Source organism: Nanorana parkeri, unplaced genomic scaffold (genome assembly GCF_000935625.1).
Source record: "Nanorana parkeri isolate BGI_ZX_2015 unplaced genomic scaffold, ASM93562v1 scaffold682, whole genome shotgun sequence".
In the NCBI taxonomy this organism is placed as follows: Eukaryota; Metazoa; Chordata; class Amphibia; order Anura; family Dicroglossidae; genus Nanorana; species Nanorana parkeri.
This window is the reverse complement of record NW_017306950.1, coordinates 717,475-732,955: the sequence shown is the minus strand read 5'-3', so window position 1 is coordinate 732,955 and position 15,481 is coordinate 717,475. Positions and strand designations below refer to the sequence as shown.

General features: G+C 39.5%; 1 protein-coding gene across 3 annotated transcripts in view; it reads left to right on the top strand.

Annotated features, from left to right (window-relative positions):
- CYLD (CYLD lysine 63 deubiquitinase) overlaps nucleotides 1–15,481 on the top strand; it is a 76,833-nt gene that overhangs the window by 56,132 nt on the left and 5,220 nt on the right. For all 3 annotated transcript variants that reach the window (XM_018563635.1, XM_018563636.1, XM_018563634.1), the window contains 7 exons: nucleotides 64–229; nucleotides 759–900; nucleotides 991–1,113; nucleotides 2,086–2,177; nucleotides 4,205–4,271; nucleotides 9,078–9,210; nucleotides 10,448–10,556. In XM_018563635.1, the coding sequence (XP_018419137.1) occupies nucleotides 64–229; nucleotides 759–900; nucleotides 991–1,113; nucleotides 2,086–2,177; nucleotides 4,205–4,271; nucleotides 9,078–9,210; nucleotides 10,448–10,556 (832 nt within the window). The remainder of the gene's footprint in view (nucleotides 1–63; nucleotides 230–758; nucleotides 901–990; nucleotides 1,114–2,085; nucleotides 2,178–4,204; nucleotides 4,272–9,077; nucleotides 9,211–10,447; nucleotides 10,557–15,481) is intronic.

Genomic DNA, 15,481 nt, shown 5'->3' with positions numbered 1-15,481 from the left:
TTATTAAATCAGCTCAAGGAACAAGGTGACTGTTTTAACTGTTTTCTTTTGGCCATCTCTTAGGAGGACGAATGCGCGGGATGCACTGACGGCACTTTCAAGGGGACAAGATATTTTACTTGTGCCCCTAAAAAAGCACTTTTTGTGAAACTGAAGAGCTGCAGGCCAGACTCGAGGTTCGCATCACTTCAGCCCGTCTCCAATCAGATTGAGCGCTGTAACTCTTTAGGTAACGCCTTTGAGGAGAACCAACTGAAAGAACTCCACTATAACGATTTCGTTCTACAATTGCCATATAAAATATTCTCAGTATAATTTAGAAAACCTAGGAGGCGTCCTGAAACCTTACCTAGAAGGTGTCCTCATACCTTTGTCGGGTATATGTGCAGATTTGTTAAAATCTTTGTCCCTGTAGATTGATGCCACATCTTCATTGATTTATTGGGAGCTTTCCTGGCTCCCTGTGGCTCAAGCAGTTTTCTTTGACTTTATTGTAGCTTCCACTTCTGAATAGGTCCTCTGTGGAAGTTTTTTTGTCATTCAGCATGTTGTAGTTGAGAGGGTAAATACATGGGACATTATGTTTAAAAGCCCTGGGCATTTTAACCTATACTTTCTAGTTTCTAACTGGTTATAATTAGCTAACTTGACAGATCAGCTTGGAAAATGTCTCCAGCGGTGACAGTGTTGTTATCTGTAATGACTGATTTATCAACATATTGTTCAAAGTAATAATTATAATTTTGTTTTGTTGTAAGCTTTTGGTGGATACTTAAGTGAAGTAGTTGAAGGGAACACCCCTCCACGGACAGAGAAGGAAGGCTTAGAGGTAATGATTGGAAAGAAGAAAGGTATCCAGGGCCATTACAACTCTTGCTACCTTGACTCAACCTTGTTTTGGTGAGTAGATAAAGTCCATATATCCATTAAATGCTTGATATGCGTACACATCTGATAACATTCTAAAACTGCCCTCATCTTTCCATACAGCTTATTTTCCTTCAGTTCAGTGCTAGACTCTGTCCTTCTGAGACCGAAAGAGAAAACGGATGTGGAATACTACAGTGAAACACAAGCACTTCTAAGGACGGAGATTGTGAATCCTCTAAGGATGTAGGTTAAATCGGAGCCTTACATTTAATAACATTATACATAGCATTGCTGATAAATGTGTAGTGTGATCCTTATCCCATATATCCAGTGCATTTGCTGAAAATTGTTTAATGGTTTAGCAATGTTTAGGAGAAGCCATGATCTGGTATCATCTGTGCATCTACTGTTTTACCTTGCCAGTTACAGAAAGATCTGTGGTGTCATTTATAAAACGATAGATCTACTGTGGTTGAATATTAAGTAATGCAAACTGGTGTCTCAGTCTTATTACCACCGTAGGCTTAAAGTGAAGCTGTGCTCCATTTTAAACTTACTGCCTGAGAGTAGATTCCATAGCATGACTGCTATCACTTTTATTAGCCAGATATACAGTGGGGGGAATTTATCATAGCAATTGCGAATGCTTGAACTTGCACGGAATACATGTGACGTACTTTGCGCCAGATTTATGTTGCTAGTGTAATGTTGTTCATTAATGAGGTTAAATAGACCCCAGGAAAGGAAACTTGTAACTTCAGGCAAAAAGCTCAACTGTTGCTTCTTGAAGAAGTGGTCATGGGGACTTCTTTATTTGCAATTGTTTTGTTAGGTGATGCTCCAGTTTCAGACATCCGCAGGACAAGGGCAGATGTAAACAGTTGCAAACTTTTCGCAGAACACGGGAAATTGGAAAAATCGTGCAAGCTCTGGTAAAAACAGGCGCACATGTTAAAAGACAGATTTGTACATAAAAAAAATGATCTAAGAGGCTAAAACTGTCTCAATTGCTTTGATAATTTTCCCCCAATAGGTCTGTTCTGTTGCCCTCTTTGATAAGGTTTCACTTTGTTACTGGGGCCTAAATTTCCCCGGCTTCATGGCTAAGCCCCACCAACATGTCATATTATCATAATGCTAATAGTTAGCTCAAGCTTATTTTTTTGGTGTGCAACATTTTTTCAACTTTTCTTCAATCTTGTGTTTTAAATTCAGATATGGATATGTTTGTGCAACGAAAATAATGAAGCTAAGGAAAATTTTAGAGAAAGTGGAAGCTGCATCAGGATTTACATCAGAAGAAAAAGGTTTGTTTCTACTAATATTTTAAAAGACTGCCATGGTTATTTCATCTCAGCAGTGCAACTCAGGCCTCTTGGCAAATAGAGAACATTCTGTTTTTCAGGAGACATAAAGTGACTCTATGTTGCTGCCTTGTTGGAAAACGTTAGCAATTTCTCTTGAGTTCTCCTGCTACGTTTTCTGTTTAAAAATCTCTGGAAAGTTTGTTGAAATAAAATGGCAATCAGTTTTTTAATGTATAACTAGCAGGTACATTTGGAGTAGGTAATGCACTGGAAACACATAATGCAAACATATTACCTAGCAGATAAAATAAGCCACAGACAAGTTTTCAAGGTACGTGTGAGTCCTACTTAAATCAGATTATCTTCACTGGGAACAGAATAGAACAACTGCACTAGCTGTGGCCTGGCTATGGACATTTAAGTATTTACATATTCTTAACAAGCTGTAAATGAGATTTAAATCTAAAGTTTAACCTGCTTATATATATTGCTTTCTCTGGTCCTCCCCAATCAAACGCGTGTGAAATTTGAAATAAAACCTTTCTTTTTTTTTTCATGTTTTATGTTGGACAGAGTGCCATGCATGCCATGGCTGGTGGGGGGGGGGGGGGACAACAATGTGTTGTACATAACTTCCTGAAGACATTACAACATTCTGTCTCACTATCCTTCTCAAGAGCCCTTAGCTCTGATGCAAGCAGTGGGTTGGCTCTCGGGAGGAGTTATGCAAATGCCAATGTCTTGATGGGTAGATGTCAGTCTGGGGGAGGAGTAGTTCCTAATCAGACTGCATTTGCATGTCGTAGGTAATGCCCACATGTGCTGCAGAGACTCCATAATTGAATTAACTGAAATCCAGTGAGTTTAGGGGTTGACCAGGGACTGAAAGGCTGCGAAGGAGAGCTAGACGATACTGAACATCCTTTAGCTTGGAAATAAGTTGGGCTCTATCGGACTTGATGCAGCTTCTAATGCACATTGTGAGAAGCTTACAGTGTTCAGTGAAATCACAGTACGCAATTTCAGTACAGAAGAAGATCCTTTACAACCATGCAAGACCTGAAGGTAAAGCTGAAGTTCAGCTTTAGAACTGATCTCTGTAACTATAGGCAATGTGGAGAAATCCATCCTCAAATTTCACTCTAGAAGCGTGTAGTACAGGTTCATTCTCTAAACAGCTAAGCTTCACCTCCCAGAGCATGTGTTCTGTAAATACATTACAAATGTGAACATTGGAAGGCTTCTAAGAGGGGGAGCAGGGGGCAGCTGAGCTGCTGAGAGAATGATTTTTGCAACTTCAGCTCAGCCCATCACCTTAGCAGTGATGCACCAGCCTTCCATCTTTCTACTTTCTAATTTAAACACAGATCACATGCTCGGAGTATGGGAATTGGTGGAACTTCTCTCTTGCTGGGAGAAAATATTGAATAATTTCAGCTGCGAACTTTGAGGATGAGTTACCCCACAACACATGCAGCTACGTAGGTCAATGAGAAAGCTCATTGGCTGCTTGTTAACAATGTGTAAATACTTCAATTTATATAGCCTGACCACAGATTCACTTTATAGTATAAGTGTAAGTGTCTGTAAAAAGTACACTAATTCATTCTTCCTAGCCTTCCTAAACTGATATATACGAGAAACCTCTCCCCCAGCTTCTTCCTAACCTAAGACAGACAGCCACAGTAAATGGTTGTAGACTTGTATGGTAATGAATGATATCTAGTAACTGTTGGCATAAAGCAGAATCCATATGAATTTTAGAATATAAAGATTAATCTTATTAAGTGTAGCTAATGTAGGATGCATGATGAGGTTGGTTAGATTGCACTCAATGGAAGTATGGATTGGTGAAACACAGCTGCTTTCAAGACTATATCAGATACATAGTTGTGTGGCCCACTTCTTCACTATGCTAATAAACTCAACCCACCAGTGATTTGTGACATTGCAATGCGTGTTGGGTATAACAGTGGAGCTGTAGAACTTCCATCAGTTTTTCTATGACATGTTTGTTTTCTCAACAGATCCAGAAGAATTTTTGAATATCTTGTTCCATCATATATTAAGAGTAGACCCCCTCTTAAAAATAAGGTAATTTTTCTTTAACTTAAGGAACAACTATACGGTGATAAAAAGTAATTACAGCAGATGTTTACATTATCCTGAGTAAAAGGAAGAAATAATAGTTTATTATGGTTAGCACTAAAAAATAAATATTATTAGGCCAATAAATATAACATATTTTATATGAATATTTTGTATTTATTTTAAAGGTATAGCTGTCTTTTAGTGATAAAAAAGATTTTTTCAGCTGACTGATAATTCAGTTTTGGGTATTCTATTAAACAAGTTATTTTAATTCGCTAGTTTTTTCCTAAACTGATATATACGAGAAACCTCTCCCCCAGCTTCTTCCTAACCTAAGACAGACAGCCACAGTAAATGGTTGTAGACTTGTATGGTAATGAATGATATCTAGTAACTGTTGGCATAAAGCAGAATCCATATGAATTTTAGAATATAAAGATTAATCTTATTAAGTGTAGCTAATGTAGGATGCATGATGAGGTTGGTTAGATTGCACTCAATGGAAGTATGGATTGGTGAAACACAGCTGCTTTCAAGACTATATCAGATACATAGTTGTGTGGCCCACTTCTTCACTATGCTAATAAACTCAACCCACCAGTGATTTGTGACATTGCAATGCGTGTTGGGTATAACAGTGGAGCTGTAGAACTTCCATCAGTTTTTCTATGACATGTTTGTTTTCTCAACAGATCCAGAAGAATTTTTGAATATCTTGTTCCATCATATATTAAGAGTAGACCCCCTCTTAAAAATAAGGTAATTTTTCTTTAACTTAAGGAACAACTATACGGTGATAAAAAGTAATTACAGCAGATGTTTACATTATCCTGAGTAAAAGGAAGAAATAATAGTTTATTATGGTTAGCACTAAAAAATAAATATTATTAGGCCAATAAATATAACATATTTTATATGAATATTTTGTATTTATTTTAAAGGTATAGCTGTCTTTTAGTGATAAAAAAGATTTTTTCAGCTGACTGATAATTCAGTTTTGGGTATTCTATTAAACAAGTTATTTTAATTCGCTAGTTTGGTAGAAGAACGCAGCTCTGTGATCTCTCCACTCTGTCCTGTGACTGGGCAATGCAGATAATACTGAAAGTAGCGGTGTTTACAAATTAACCCCTTCAGGACCAACGACGTACAGTTTACGCCGCTGGCATTGGGGCTGTTTAAACAGACTCTGTTTAAACTTGTAAAGCCGACTGTCGCCTTTACAGTAGAAGTGATTCTGGCGACTCGGCTGTCGCCAGATTGCTTCTGCAGCACGGTGGAGAGGTCCCTACCCCCCACTTGTTAGCCCCCTTATGTGATAGCAATTAAAGTTAAAAAAATAACAGTTTTTTTATAATTAACATGAAATAAAATAAATCTAAAAATAATTAAAAAAAAATGTTTTTAACCAGTTGACATCCGCGGTGTTAAACCCCCTTCCCATCCAGGCCATTTTTCAGTATTCAGCGCTGCGGTACTTTGACATTTATTCCGTCATGCAGCGCTATACTGAAATTAATTTTATACCCTTTTTTGGGGACAGATAGAGCTTTCTTTTGGTGGTATTTATTCACCACTGGGGTTTTTATTTTTTTACTATTGGCTATGGACCCGCTGATCGCCTATATGTGAAACACCCGGTACCGGGTGTTTGCATTGGACGGGTCTTTTCTGCCCGTGCGTGCCCGCTAGGGGGCGCGCGCGAGCAGAAAAAAAATGCCGCCTGGCGACGGCAACCCGCCAATGCAGCAGTGCCGTCCGTCCGTTTTTCTACTACGGGCGGACGGCAAGAGGTTAAAGTCCCCCGCACCTCGTGAGCATGCGCGCCTTCACGTAAACACGTGTTGGGTGCGCCTACGTATGAACGCGACAAACGTGCTACACATGTTGTGTATCGCCGGGCACGCCGGAGTTAGAGCAATAATTCTAGGGCCAGTATTTTTGGATATCTCTAAACTAATGACCAGTAGGGGCTTTTAAAGCATCGTCTATGGACTTTTTGGGGTACTGAATTATTTCGCCATTTCACGGATGCACACAATTTTTAAGCTGGGCATGCTGGGTATCTATTTACTCGTAACCTCATCTTTTATATCTTATTTAAAAAATTGGTATTTTATTGTGTTTTAGGGCATTTAAGTACATTTTTTCACAAAATTTTGCGGTTTGATAAGGAGTTGCGCTAATATCGTGCAACATAAAAATTTGCAACTGCCATTATATTATTTTATAGGGTCTTGGCTTTCAGAAAATATATAATGTTTGGGGGTTTTAAGTAATTTTCAGGCCTAAAATGTGGTATATAACATGGGTGCAAAAAATGAAAAAAAGGCCTTAGTAATGAAGGGATTAAAGTGTCTCGGCTAGATTAAAAAGAAAACGGTTAGTGCTCATTTGTCCCGCTGCCTGTGCTGCTGATCTTCACTCCCTCAGAGAGCTATGGTGGCTGAAGAATCTTCTGTATCTGTCCAGGTGTACAGGGGTGCCTGGCCTCCCTCTGCATTCCATGGTTCCATCCTCTGGCAGGAGGACAGGTGAGTAATCAACTGTTTTCTTTGCAGAGAGACCTTTTTTCCTTTAAAGAAAAACTCCAGCCAGAAGAAGTCTGAACCCTTGCAGTGGGCTACCCCTCACACTGCAAGGGTTAAGTGCTTGTTTTCGGCTAGGGTCTAAAATAACAAAGATATACTCAGCCAAACATCGGACCTGCATAGTTGCGTGACTGGTACCTGCAGCCTTTCTCCCCCTCCGCACCTGCGATGTCCCTCGGCGTCCTCACGTTCAATACACTGTATGTTAGACCGCTGGAGCGGAGGCAGAGCAAGGCTGTAGGGACCGATCAAGGAACTAGGCGGGTCCGAGCTTTGGGTGAGTATATCTTTGTTATTTTAGACCCTAGACAAAAATGAGCACTTAAACCTTACAGTGCGGGGGTAGCCCATTGCAAGGGTTAACATTTCTACTGCACAGAGTTCTTCTTTAAAGCAAATGTAAACTGGAAATAAAAAATTTAACATATTGTACCTTACCAGTTAATAATAGTGGACTAATGTCTTTATTCAACCTCAAATACTATGTAACTATGTAACTATGTAACCAGTCCTTAGATGACGTGACTACATTAGTTTTTTCCCCCCCTGTATTTTCACCTGAATATCTTGAGAATAACACACCTCTGGTCTTTGATTGCTATGCTCAGTTCTCCATTGTATGTGTTTATGGAAGGGGTCATGGTTGTCACCGAGGCTGGACTTCAAACATGCTTTTTGCTCATATCTCCATAACATGGGGATTGGGGGATAGGAGGTTTGCAGAAGGAGGAAAAAATAGTTTGTGCTTTTAGTCCAGCTTACAGGAAGTGACTAGGACACTGCATTTCTGCCAAGGTCAAAACATATTTTGTATTCATGCGGAAAAATGTTTTTAGCTTGAAAAACGAAAACAAATGCACTCAACTCATTGCTGGTGCTTTTCTGTCCTGGTGACCACAGTTCCTGTGACAAGTAGTGAGGGGAAATCTCTGCAACGGGAACACACCTGTCATTACATAATGTGTTTTATTGCTGTCTAAACCTATGTTGGTGAAATGTCCTTACACTGATTGTTTTGTTTTGGTTGCCAGGAATCATTTGGCTTCAAATGTAATTATAATTTCCCAGCTAGATTTGTGGATTGTACATTTCAGTGGCTGATGCTTAGTAGTTGTCTATGGCAGTTCATCCCTCAGACAATGTTATTAATAGGGCAGAGTTCTGAAATAAAAATGGGGATAGTATGACACCTAGTGGTAGTTCCAAGAATAGTCAGACCAATATGTTAAAATGTTTCTTTTAAGTTTCTCACATCCCAATGGCAGCTGAGAACCCCCATGCGTCACTGCACCAACTTGTGAGACTTGTTGGTGCAGTGCTGACTTGTGAGTGTGCCATGATACCTTTCTACTGTTTACTGTTTAAAGCCCATTTCGTGTGCACCTTACTGTATAGTTGGTGACAAATTGTTGAGTGCGTTTGTCATTTTGTTTTGCTTGACTGATTTGGTGCAGGGATCCTCAGGCAGTCGCCGGCCAGCTAAATTAGGACCCCACCTGGAGCTCCTCCCACCGGACCAGCACTGACTTGCCGCTGCTCTCCCGCACCGAAGGTAAGTGAAAAACAAAAAAAACATAGCGCAAACAATGGGGCATTTTGACAAGTACTTGTCAAAATTCCCTGTTTTTTCCGCCCTCACCCTGCAGCGCCGTAAGGTGGCCGCCTGACTTGCCTTGCGGTAGCGCCAGGCCTCAGTATACCTCGAGCTGCTGCTCGCGGTATACTGAGACGCCGCAGCTGAAGCGGATCCCGACAATTATGCCGGGATCCGCCCAGCTGCGTGACTGACAGCTGGCTCTGCCTATCTAGAGGCAGATCCAGCTGTACCCGCCCCCTCCCCCGTCCCTTCCGCCAGTCAGCGCTGGCGGATCGGAGCAGGGAGGGGGGAATCCAGCCCCTCCCCTGTCACGGAGGAGAGCCGTGACAGGATCGAAAGATGAGCGAACGCCGGTATGTGTTCGCTCACCTCCCGATCTACTGAGCCGACCTGTGACAGTCTCATTGTCACAGGCCGGCTAGAACTATGAAGGGATGGAAAAGCACTCATCTCATAGTTCTCCTTTAAATTCTTTCTTTTTTATATTTTGAGTGTGACAGTGGGACCAGAGTGATGAATAGATGATGGTTAGAGACATGACCCTTACCCTTTAACTTGAACTTAATTAAGTAAATCTAGAGTATACTTTTTATTTAATTCAGTGATCTTTTTTTTTTTCAGGTCAGCAGGTCAGAAAGTACAAGATTGCTACTTTTACCAAATCTTCATGGAAAAAAATGAGAATGTTGGGGTTCCCACCATACAACAACTATTGGAGTGGTCATTTATAAACAGCAATCTGAAGTTTGCAGAGGTGAAACACAGTACCAGAGGAAATAGGTTTGGACATTCTGTCCTGCCTTTATTGTAGCATATTAATGCAGTTTTCAATATATATAACACACACACACACAGAGCACAGTGGCATAGTAGTTAGCTTCCCTTGCAGTTTGAATCCCAACCAGAACACTATCTGCATGGTGATTGCATGTTCTCCTGAGCTTGCATAGGTTTTCTCCAGGTTTGCTCCAACACACCAAAGACATGTTAGCAGTTTAATTGGCTCCTGTCCTGAGCAGATACGTTGTGCTCCTTGTATGTTTTAGTCTTGAGAGTACCTAAGTACCTAGGATTATAAGTTAACACAACCAAATCTTGAAGAGCTTTAGACATAAGCTCCTTCTTTTCAAATGACCACTAATCCTACCACAAAAGATAATAGAACGCTACATCCATGTACGTAGCAATGCTGTTTATCAGTCATATCTATTTGGAACAGGTTTATTGGAGAAACTACTTGCACTGTATTCTGTGGGATTAGCAACTGCAAATCTTGTGTATACAAATGCCTTATTTCACATTTACAACTTTATCATAAGAAAAAGCTCTGCTTTCTACTGATTACATCTAAAGCCACATAAAGTAACCTTTCTGCGGAAAAATAAGCACGATTGGGTATACTTGATGATTTCAAAAGTGTAAAAAAACACTGTCTGCTCATCAATGGATGCTAGAGTGAGCGGTGAAGTCAGTCCCTCTGTCATGTGATGGTGCTCAGGCTTAGTGATTGGCTGCTAGAACTAAAAATTGTCACAGAGAAGGAGATCATGTTCCACCATTATCAGAGGTGCCAGGTAATGTCACCGGCTGTAACAGGGAGTGCTGATCGGGTAAATTTAAGTCGGTCTGTGGGGTTCCTTTTCCAGAGACTTTGCCCTGCATGAGCATCACCTACTGATGCTGAATTAGAAGACCTGGATCTCAATCTGCATTCCATTTTTCATACGGTGTTCAAAAGGGTTGTGGTCTTGGTTCTGTGCCTTTAACATTCTTCACTCCATTCTTTATAGAGCTGGCTGCCTTCCCCAAACTGTTGCCATAAATTTGTAAGTGCACAGTTTTCTAAAATATCTTTGTATGCAGTAGCATACTGAACTCAGCCATTTGAATGGTAGTTACATACTTTTGGCTGTATAGTATAGCTCTTTATATGAGTCAATTTTATTTAGTTTTGTCTTTTCAGTTTCTGTAATGTATTCCTTTTTTCATAGGCTCCATCATGCCTAATAGTTCAGATGCCTCGATTTGGAAAAGACTTCAAGATGTTCAACAAAATATTTCCTTCCTTGGATCTGAATATCACTGATTTATTGGAGGACAGTGAGTAAACAGAAAGTTTCCTAGCAGACGCCTTACTTTTGAAAGCAAACTGTTTGAAATAAACCTGTGAGAATGTAAATATGGGAGCTGCCATTGCTGACTAAATTGTTTTAAAGGTGCAGGCTTTAGGACAAAAATCTTCATCTTGGCATCACTACCTAGCGAATGACAGACCTAGATCAAGTTTTCAGACAGTGAATTCTGGAAGTCTGCAGTGCTGTCTTGGCCAGTTTTCCAGATCAGTTTTTCATTAGTTATGGTCAGAATGACAGTTCCCTATTTCTATTTTACCAGGTTTACTTTAAGGTAGAAAATGTAATGTATACGGTTTTGTACATATTTTCTTTTTTTTATCAGAAAAAATGAAACATTTAGAAAATAGTATGTTTTAAAAATAAGGTAGTTATTTGAAATATTGCAGGTGAATAATATAAAGTCCTCATTTCCAGCAGGTGAAGCTCTAGCCCCATTTCATCAATCTTTTCATCTGCCACATGTTTATTGAAGTCATTTAATCATTAGGGTTGGGGAACTGTACCCACAAAACCAGATGAATCAGAACAATGACTCATCCTTTCTCAGAGCGCTTAGTCAGAAGTTTCTTTCACAAACTTTTTATTAATTTTTAGATATACAATGAACAGTTGCAAGATAAAGGTATAAATTAGCTGATGCAGCAGCAGTAAACAATCTGAAGATACCATATCCAACGTGTTTCAGGAAAAACAATTAACTAAATCTAATGTAAGGGAGGGGTTAAAAACCAGGAAAAAGGGGTAGGGAAAATGGAGGTAAGGGGCAAAGAATGAGGAATAGAAAAAGGCAGAGAATGGAAGAATCTAGGAACACGATTGAAAGGAAATTGTATAGGAAGCCAGAGAAAAAAAAAGGCCGAGTGGGGTCCACCATGGAGAGTAAATTGACAAAGCTAGGACGATACCAGTGCAGAATCGAAATGTTGTGGGCTTGATATCCAGGGTCTCCTAATCCTCAAAACATTTTTATGGGAATCGGCTAAAATTGCTGACAATTTTTCATCATGGTGCTTGTGATCCTATTTAATTCCAAAACACTAAGGGCACGAGATTTCCATGATCTAGCAATAGTTTGTTTAGTGGCCATAAATATTATAGGGGATCAGGGCCTGTTGGCGTTTCGAGACTAGTCAAAAGCGCTTCCCATAGATTTTGACCAAGTTACAACCCACAACCATGTTTCAATGGAAGAAGACAGCTGTGCTAAAAGAGAGCTAAACCTGCTGTGCTGTCTCTTTAGCTAATCAATAATGTTTGGGAATCCTGTGTTATATATTAAAATGTATTCTTAAAACTGACATTGTATTCTTTTAGTAAAAAGCAGAAATGAAAGATAACTTTTAAAACCTACAAGCTTAAATCGAAATCTTAGAAATTATTTTTATTTATGTCGGAAAATACCACAATGTAAATAATTTACCTCTAATGAAGACTATACTTTGCTGGGATCACTGCTGGTTACTGTGCAAATCCTAGCTTCATTTATCCTGGATACTACACACAACACTCTTCTTCTGGCACTGATAGTTTGGGGTCTCATTCAGTAAAGGATCCTGTTATGCGTCCCCTCCTCTTCCCACATTCATTCACAAAAAGCCTTGTATTTTTTACAGAACACAAGGCATTCTGTGAATGGACAAGGGGTAAGAGAAGCAGAGGGTAAACAACAAAATCTTCCCTTGTCTATTCACGAAACGCCTTGTATTCTGTGAAAAGCATACTAAGCGTTTTGTGAATGGATGAGAAGAAAGGAGGGGGTGGTAAACGACAGGATACACTGTGATGTTTAAAAAAAAAATCCAGGAGTATTGCTTTACCTTAGTGCAAACTTGACCCAAAGCCATTATCATTTTCCTTTTAAAAATAACGTTAGGTGTAAAATACATTAACCTTTTGTTAATATAACATCTTACTGCTGCCTTTCCTTTTCTTATGCCCTGAAAACTGGAGTCACAGGATCAACTAGGTGGTTACATTCAGCCTGTCTGTATCTGTATCTCTTTAACAGGATACAAGGACTTAGAATCATGAAGGTATCTTCTCCACATACATGTTTGTAGTCAGTGATTACGATGAACTGATTATTTCTATGCTGCAATGCAGCATAAATGTTAATGCAGTTATCAAAGCCTGTGAATTGCTAGAAGCAGGCAGCCTGAACATACTTTTAGGTAGTACAATGCGGAGATGACATGTCTCCACAAAAGGAGTGACATAGTTACATAGTATTTGGGGTTGAATAAAGACATACGTGCATCATCTATTCTTAGGGATACTGGTATCCATGCGATGTTAGACTGACCGGCCTATAGTTCCCTGGTTGGCATCTTGCCCCCTTTTTGAATATTGGAACTACCGTAGCCCTCCGCCAATCACATAGTACCCTACCAGTCACTAAGGATTCCATAAAAATTAGGAATAATGGTCTTGTTATAACCTGGCTTCATTCCTTAAGTACCTTGGAATTATAAGGGAAAGCATCAGATTTCCCTCTAGATGTACATTCTGGGGACAGGACTTGATGACTTGATGAAAATGTAAGTAGTGGCTACCAGTTTGTGTTTATTTTGAAGTGTTTACGCTCATGCAGTGCAACGTGGAATAAATAATGTATTGCTCCTGGCATGAAATACATTAATTGAAACAGGTATGTGGAGCAGATGCTTTTCCTGTATACTTTTCTGCAGTGCTAATGCAGACATGCTGAATGTAATCAAAACAATATTTACACTGGTATAGACCTCTGCTGACAGCCCTAAGCACAGGGGAAGAAAAGGTGGGGGGTAAATGAAAACTTTCTTGGTGGTGTATGTTAAAAGAGCATGTTTTGTTTTGAAGGTACAGTTCTCTTTTAATGATAAGGAGTAAGTGGAATCTGGAATCTCCGACATTCATTATTCTTTTTTCTTTACTAGTTTGTAAAGCCTTATCATATTTGACAAAGTTTTATATAAGAATACATAGTAATTAAAAAAAGTGTTTCTTACAGGATGACACTTACAAACAATGTGATTTCAATTCTCAGAATGAATGCTTGAAATGTAATTGCCTGCCTTTTCTTTAGGCTTTTACAAATATATATTCTTAGTTCCTAATTTATATATTAACCATAAGTGACTGTGAAGTATTTACATTTTAGACTTAACTTGGGTGCAATGCTGCCATCTAGTGGTATATTTGTTAAAGGATTCTGTAAATAACGGTTATCATTTAGTCAGTTCTCAGTGATATTTCTAAAAGCTTCTGGAAGTCAAGCACAGACATGGGATGATTGTAGCAAAGGCTAGTTACTGAACTTCTAAATTACACAGGTTCTATGGCCAATTCAGTCCCAGTCTTACCTGAACTTAATCCACCGCAGGACCAGTATAATTCATGCATCTCTGTAAACAAAGGGGTTTGGTGGTGACACTGATTGTTGTTCTATCAAGCCAGTAGATAGATTGGGAACTATCTGTACGTGTGTGGGCACTCTGTGACCTGTGCATACTTCCCCTAACTGAACAGTTGCTCAAAATGTATTCTCTTTATATGGTTGTTTGAGAGTTTTTGTTCTCATGCACTAAATATACAGCACATGTTTTATAAATGTGTATGTAATATATTTAGTTTTACATTCATCTTTAGATGGAACTCCAGGCAAAACGATAATTACAAAGCTGAAGTACATATAAGTGAACTATTTTACTTGCCTAAATATATGTATTGCTATTCAGCTACTGCCTGGCACAGAATATAGCTAAGGGAATTACACTACTTTTTATGATTGCACCTCTACAACCTGCTCATTGGTGAGGTTCTTCCACTATCCCTTTTAGTATCCTTAAAAAATGTCAAATTGACTTAATTTTGCAATTCCAGTTTGAATCTCACACTGCATAACTTGTCACTCCAAATCGGTTTTCTGCTTTAAAGAAGTGCTCTGGGAAAATGTATTCTTAACCCTTGCTTGTTTTTGTCTAGGGTGTAAAATAATAAAAAAAAAAAAAAAATTCTCACCTAAACCTCAGAGCAAGCTGGCTCTTAAGGTGCCCATATACCTGACGATTATCATACGATAATCGCGGGTGATCCCGCGATTGTACGATAATAGGTGTATGGGCAGCGTGCGACCGCATTTACTGTACGGTCGCACGACTTTCGTCTTACGAGCACACTAGAAAACCTGTTGGTAGCGCGATCACAAGACGAAAGCCGCACAGGCCGGTGTCCGCCGGCTCAGCATTGCAATCATCGGCAAGCCCTCCCCTCTTGCGATGATCGCAAGTACGATCTGCCTGTCCAAGATGGGCAGGTCGTACGAAATTTTAATCACCTTACAACCATCGCACAACGAAAGTCGTGCGATGGTTGTAAGATGTATGGGCAGCTTTAGTCTGGTCCTTCCAGCCTCTCTCCCCCTCTGTTCTAAAGATCCTTGAGTCATCAGATCCAATACATTGTGTATAGGACATGAGGACCCTGAAAGATATTCCATCGCTGCAGCAGAGGAGGAGACAGACTGAAGGGAGCAGCCTAGGAGCCAGCTGCCTCAGAGTTTCAAAAGAGTATAACGTTTGTTATTTTACACCCTAGATGAAAACGAGCACTTATCTCTTGCAGTGCAGGGGTAGTCCCATTGGAAGGGTTAAGAATAGTTTTTTCACAAAGTTCTTCTTTTAAAGGTAGATAATGTAAATGCAATTTTCAGATGCAGAATGCAAACATTTAAAAAAATGATGACGCTTAAAGCATACATAACTTAACATGGGTGTTTTATCAAGTTCAGTTGCAGGACTGACATGTTAACCCTTTATTTCCCTCTGCTCGTTGAAAGGATAGCAAGATTAGCCAGGCCACATGCAGAGGTTTGAAAATATGTGAGCAATAAAAAGCACTTCCATTATAAAA